At 37.1% G+C, this 7,015-nt stretch overlaps 1 protein-coding gene across 1 annotated transcript; it reads right to left on the minus strand.

Moving 5' to 3' along the window:
- Positions 1–346: 346 nt before the first annotated feature.
- On the minus strand, positions 347–6,723 carry BTS (zinc finger protein-like protein). Its single transcript, XM_079063634.1, has 14 exons — positions 6,271–6,723; positions 5,447–5,656; positions 5,170–5,364; positions 4,768–5,087; positions 4,470–4,695; positions 4,216–4,384; positions 3,004–4,125; positions 2,756–2,933; positions 1,629–1,850; positions 1,398–1,535; positions 1,073–1,307; positions 917–976; positions 757–828; positions 347–674 (listed from the first exon to the last, which is right to left on the minus strand). The coding sequence occupies exons 1-14, from the start codon at positions 6,577–6,579 to the stop codon at positions 540–542; spliced, it is 3,591 nt and encodes a 1,196-aa protein (XP_078919760.1). The 5' UTR covers positions 6,580–6,723; the 3' UTR covers positions 347–539.
- Between the last annotated feature and the right edge of the window lie 292 nt (positions 6,724–7,015).

The following is a 7,015-nucleotide window of genomic DNA, read 5'->3' on the forward strand; positions in this document are numbered from 1 at the left end:
ACCCGACCCAATACGAGACATTTATCAGGTCTAAATGTAAGTGGTACTTCCATCATCCCAAATGGTTGGGGTGGCTTCCCTAAGAAATTGACAAGAGTGCGACATTATAAGTTGCATTCTACTTATGACAAAGGATATAAACTTTCAAAAGTAGTGCTCAAAATAGGATTTCAATAAAGCTTTCGTGGTCAACTAGTATTTGTTCTATCATTTCACAACCCATCCATCTATGTTCAGTATCACTTCTTTCGTATGGTGTAGTCAGTAGTGGGATGGCTACAAAACTAGATAATGATGATGATGTTTTAGCATAACCCACCCACCCTACAATACAAAATCCCAAGTGTTGATTCTTCCACCAAGGTCTTATTTGCTCATATGCTGAAAAACCAATGCAATGCAATTGCAATTGGCAACAAAAAGATATTTGCAATTTACATCCTCTCTCTCTCTCTCTCTCACAGTCTCACTCGCTCTTGATTTCTCTCTACTGTATTAATTAATGTATATACACAAACGGACACAAAGCAAGGAAAGTTTCAGTTTAAACAATTAGGAGCAATTGGATCAACTTTGATGACTCGCGTGTTGTATGATCCACACCTTCCACACTTGTGGTATAGCCAGTGAAAAGGAGCATTCCCCTTTTTATCACAATCATTGCATAGTATGTCCTATAACAGTAATAATTTCATCTCAATCATTCATTCAATAAAAGGTACACATATAAATAAATAAATATAAAAAAATCCTCACCTGACACCGATTTCTATACTCCTCCGGGAGCTCCTCAGAGGCCATTAAAGCATCCAGCATACCAAAATACACCTGCAACCCATCAAAAATGATCATAAATCTGAAGATTTTGTGTATCTTATTTATTTTATAGCAGAAAAAAATCTGTCTACTAACTTACCGACATATCTCCCATGGATTTGCTGCATATTGGACAGATGTAATGCGTGCATGCATATGCCTATACATGACAAAAATTCAAAATATTAAAAATATACTCCATATTTAGAAAATGTAATAAGAAAATGCAGGGAGTTAATGATGGTCATGGGCCCACCTGGAAACAAGCAGAGTGCATAAAATGACCACAGGGAAGGGCTCTGACAGCTGCGCTTGAAGTAAACAAAAAATCACAACAAATGGGGCAGTTTGTTTCCAAGCCTTTCTCCCTACACTTATGATCCACCAGCTTTATTCCCAAGCAGTAGTTGCATGTCATGCAATGAAAGAAATCAACTCCAAGCCCTTTACCAAGCCGACATAAATTGCAAAATGGGCAATGATACACTGTCCTGAAAACACCAAAAGAGAAAAGGAGTAGAGTAAGTAAGTTGGTAGTTCAAAAAAGAAAAAAGGAAAACCCATGATAAATAATTACTTACCTTTCGTCATCAAAGAACTTGCAATAGCTACAATAATATTTGGCCATTGAAAGTCCATTGCAAGATGGTGTTGAGCAATTTGGTCCAACAGGTTGAATTTTGAGGCAGTTCATACACATCATTTCGGTTGTAGCTTTCCTGATGATGATGAAGAATTACCACAAGGGTAAGAGAGAAGAAGATTTGATTTGAGTTATGGAAAAGGCCAAAAGGGTAAGGGTAAGGGTAAACCTGTCCATTGTGTGGTCGCTGACATTATCGTGACAAAATCTGCATGTGAAAAGCTTCTGACAACACGCAGCACGAAGCTTGCAGTTTCGTTTGTAATGCTCGCATCCGAATATTTGTTTTTCTGTATCGCGAAATGATGGGGAGAATCCATGGAGGCCTTCGTTATCTGACGTTTCCCCTTTTCTTCCTTGTGGTAATTTCTGCTGGGCAGCAATCCAACGACTACAGAAAGTGGATTAGGCAGATAAATAAATGAGTAAATTACAGAAATGGTCCCCATGCTTTCTGATTTTTACCGTGTTTACTCCAAATTATTATTATTATTTTTTTTTGTCTATTTAGGTTTTTATTTAAAGTTTTCACATCGATTTTGGTCACTATGCTTTCTGATTTTTTGGTCCTCATTTCAAGGTTCCGTATCGATACTATTGGTCCCTATACTTTTACTTATTTCCTTCAACATTTTTTGTTATGTTTTAGTTAAAGTAATAATTTACATAAATGGTCCCTGTACTTTCTGATTTTTAACTTGTTTAGTCCAAAGTTGAAACCTTTTTCAGCTTTAGTCCTATCCATTTTGGTCCTTGGAATCTTTTCTTATTACCTTTGTTTTTTTTGTTATTTTGTAATTAAAGTTGATTACAAAATTAGTCCATGTGCTTTCTGATTTTTAGCATCTTTGGTCCAAAATTGAAACCATTTTTCAATTTTGGTCCTTTTTTCAAGGTTTTGTATCAACTTCGGTCCCTGGGAATTTCTGATTTTTTGGTTTTGTATTAATTTCGGTCCTAATTTCAAGGTTTCTATCGATTTTAATCCCTACAAATTTCGGCTTTTGGTTCTTATTCAAGGTCTTGTAGTGATTTTGGTCCCAATTTCAAAGTTTCTTTTAAACTTCGGTCCATAAAAGGCTAGGACCTTGAAAAAGGGATCAAAATAAATATGAAACCTTAAAATAAGAACCAAAATCCATACAAAACCTTGAAATATGGATCAAAACTGAAAGGTTTCAATTTTGGACTATATATGGAAAAAATCAGAAAGCACAAGGACCACTTTTGTAATTTGCTCTAAATAAACAAAATAACAAAAAAAAAATCAAGAGTAAGATATAAGATGAAACACACCTGGTCATAAGGTTCTGAATGAGATAATCCTTTCTTCTGGGATCAAGAGTTGGATCCCTAGAAACTTTTCTTATCTCTGACTCAAGCTCATTTTGATTCATCCTAAATATATCTTTCCACCCTGGCTTAAACGTGTAATCATTTGGATCCAATGCTTCATGTTCATGTACATCACCACCTAAAATCATCAACAAAATCAAAATACAAACAAATTCCAGAAACAAAATCAATAACAATGAGAAAGAAACCTTGTGAAATATTTGCATCTGTTTGTGATGCTTCCTCTGAAGAAGGAGAACTTCCCTCCCACCATTCATTAAGCCACTCTGTAAACATTGTATTTTTAGTAGCTTGTTTCCATGTATCCATCATTTTATTCTGTTCCTCTTGAGTCAAAACAGAAGTCACCCATGGCAACATCGACTGCAACACTTCAGCACCTGTAGTCCCGATTATTCTCCCCACAAGCTTATCTTGTTCCTCAACAGAAAAATGTCTATCAAACAAAGGCCATAACTCAAGTTCTTCACGCAAAATATGTTGATCCAATGTAACCCTAATCGATTTACACATCCCCTGTACTTTTGTAGCCAACTCATTATAATTCCTAAAACTATCATCACACATATCAAGATTTTCATGAAGCTCACAGAGTTCAAAAAGTGAAGTTGATATATCTTCAAACAACTTTTCTTCTTGTTTGTGGTCTAAAGTGTATGAGTGGCTAACGTTATGTAAAGTTTCTTTTGATTCTAATGCGGGAAAGACGATATCGTCCTCAGCATTACTATGAGCTCTGTATAAACCCCATAACAAACGGAATCTTCCATTGAATTGATGAAGGAAGCTTTCGTTTGTTTCGTTTAGTTTCCCGGATTCTACATCAAGAAATTCCAAGTCTTTGCGAATTGCTTTGTGGAATTTGAAAATTGTGTCAATTGGACGCCCATTGCCCTCGGTGTCGATCAAACTTATACCCGTTTCCCAGTTGAAAACACTGGAGCTAAAGGAAGGGGTAGAACTGGAAGGGTTAAAAGATAAAGAACGTAAAGATTTCGAAGAATTTGTTCCCAAATTGTTGTTTTCCATTCCTAACCCTGGAACACAACAAGATTGTTTACTTCGAGTACTACCATGGTTTTTGTTTTCTTGATGTGGGGTCGAGTTTGACCGTTTGTTTGACCTTCCGGATTCATCAGATGTCATATCATTGTATGCACAACAAGGTGGATTACAACCATTACTGGATTCCAAAAATGCCCTTGCAGGACAACAACCTGTTGTGCCTGAAGACAAGCATATTTCCCTTGGACGCCCTTTGCAAGCCCAACCGGAGAACAGGGTGACAAGGGCAATATCGGAAGGAGGAGCTAACAAAAACCATGTGTTAGAGTTAGACACTTAGACTTAGTCCACAATGAAGAAATAAATAAACAGTGGTTTGAGAAAAATAGACAAACCTGCCATATGCATATTGTGGAGAAATGATTTTGATTCCTCTTCTGTAAGTGATCCAACTAACCATGGTAAAACACATTCAATTACTCTCAAAGGCATTACACATAAACTTTGGTATAAGAGCTCTCGTTGTCTTTTAGGAGTAAAATGCTTGCGTGCAAGTGGGAGAACCTGAAAATCGAAATCACATAAGGGTGTTATGGTAAATAAAAATCATAAAAAGAAAGACTAGTGATTCACTATTTCAGTCATTCACCTGAAGTTCTTCATTTTTGAAATGTTTCTCAATGATTGACATGATATGATCAGCATGTGAGCATAACTTTGAACAAAATTCAGATGAAGATGAATTTGCTCCATCGTTTTCTATACTTTCAATCAAACATCTAAATTTGTCAAATTCACTCTCTTCTTCTGCGTGTTCTTGGGCGAATGACAGCTCAGCATCTACAGCAGGGAATATAACTTTATCTTCCGCAATACTGCATTCAAAAGGATAAAATTAGTATCAAATTATCAATATGCAAACTTATCAAATTGCCACGTAAGCATACCTATGGAATATGCAAACTTCTGCGATAAATTGGAGTCTTTTGTTAAAGGCAGATATATCTGAAAAATCTCCAGATAATTGTATCCTTCTTGCTGCTTCAGCTATATCAATTAATTCTTTTTTTATAGCTTTGTGCCAGTGTAATATTTCATCTACAGGGCGATCATGTAGTGAATCTGTGGAATCATCAATTGACCTCAAGAAAGATTCTCGTTTTTTAGGTCTGGAAGATGAACATGGACAATAATGCCCTTCCTCACACTCTTCAGAGCTTTTTCGCTTTTTGAAACCATTTGCACCATCCATCCACGTGAATATAATCTTAAAGAATAAGAAGTAATTTGTCAGATAGAAACGAGCAAACGAGTAGAAGATGAAGATGGACAAAAATGCCCTTACTCACCTGTTGAAGTAGCTTTTCTTCTGGGATTACTTTGCATAAACAATTACGCATCTCATGGCGTTCATCAGAAGATACAGAGGCTGAAAGCCATGGAAGAAACTCTGCCATCATGTTTACAGGAATGCTGCATAAAAATTGCCAAACTAACGAAGCTTGTTCCTCAAACGAAAATTTCTCAACGAGCAAGGGGAACACCTAAAATGAGAATTAACAATTATTTTGTTTGTATATTGAGACAATAACATGATTCTTTGGTAAACTTGTTAGACATTATTACCTGTTCTTCTTCTTTGGACATGTGTTGATTGATTGATGTTTGAAGGGCACCTGTGCAGGATGCTAATTCTCTTCTAAAGCTTTCTTCATTTTGCATGTCTGAATCCAGTAATGTGAACAGTTGATCAAAGATGACACTTTCGCCCTCGTGTTCAAGAGAATATGTCCGAGCCACGTTCTTGACACGGATGTCTAAAGCTGGAAAAATAACCTGAAAGTATGAAAGAAATAAACATGTTACAAATCTTATGCAACATAGCACCATATCTTTTTAGAATGAAGCCACTAATAAGAAAACTAGTAGGATTATTATGTGAAAGTGCAATTCTATGCCTTCCAGTGATGAACAGAACACTCAAAGAGTCTAACAGCTTTAATATAAGCTAGTACAAATGCACATATACAAGGACTTATATCCCTACTGTAAACTTTTGTAACTCTTTCCTCTTCATTTCAAACGTTCTCTTGCTAAGTTCTCATGACATACCTCACCTTGAACCTTTTTTTTTTATTTTTTTGGGTATCAACCACCAGTTAATTCTCAATATAGGTTGATACAGAAGCAAATAAACTTCGCATAACCTGGTTGGAGAAAATGAGCAGACTTCAGCTATGAATGTGAAATGAATTCCATCAAAATAGCATGAATTTTTAAACGTACAAATACAACGCTAGAGAATCCCACTCAAGAACTTAGATATACCATCGTCATCATTTATCACCATAAAAATAAAGAATATTACACGTATATGATACATAATCCAGTAGTAATTTAAACCGATATGCTTTCGAGATTAACGAATTAAAGGCAACATATATACAGACCTCGTCTTCGGCATTGCAGTGGTGTTTATAGATTGATCGAAGGAAGTGATAGCGCTTAAGCAAGGGCTCAATTTCCACATGAGAATTAGTAGCAAAAGCGATGGCAGACCGGTGTAGGGCATCGAGCTCCGACCGTATGGCTTTATGAAAGAACAAGAAGATATGAATTGGCGAACTTTGTTTGTTGGAAGATTGGTTACTACTGGACGGATCCATCTGGTTCACCGCCCCTCCACCGGAAGCCGCCATCACCGCCACACCACCACCTCCAACGTCCCGGTGTTGCAATCCGGTCAATGGCGTCGCCATTTTATACAAGAAAAAACAAAACCAATTGATGCAATCCGATTCAGATTTCACAAACCCTAGATGTTTCCCGTTTCATCAACAACAATTTCCCAATTTTCTCTCTCTACTTTCTCTCTCTGGAGAGAAGAAAAGTACGAATGTAACGAAGATGGAAAGGGTAATTTTTCGATGGATAAAGAAGGGAGCAATATATGGTGTGCCACGTGGATAATGGATGGGTCATTAAGTAGTAGTCCACGTGGACGATCGGACCTTACTTGACCCGATGATGGAAGCAGTCAGATTTGTGGTTTGTTTTGTCGGGACGTGCATGGCACGTGCGAGAAGGGGTGCCCACGTGACGTGGCTCGGCCTGGGTTCATCGACTAGGCCTTCCACCAATGAGAGGGAGTGGAGTCATGTCGTTTGGCACAGATCCATGGTAAAATAATATTGT

The sequence above is a fragment of the Lactuca virosa genome, chromosome 8, assembly GCF_052849685.1.
Source record: "Lactuca virosa cultivar CGN04683 chromosome 8, Lactuca_virosa_CGN04683_v6, whole genome shotgun sequence".
Lineage (NCBI taxonomy): Eukaryota > Viridiplantae > Streptophyta > Magnoliopsida > Asterales > Asteraceae > Lactuca > Lactuca virosa.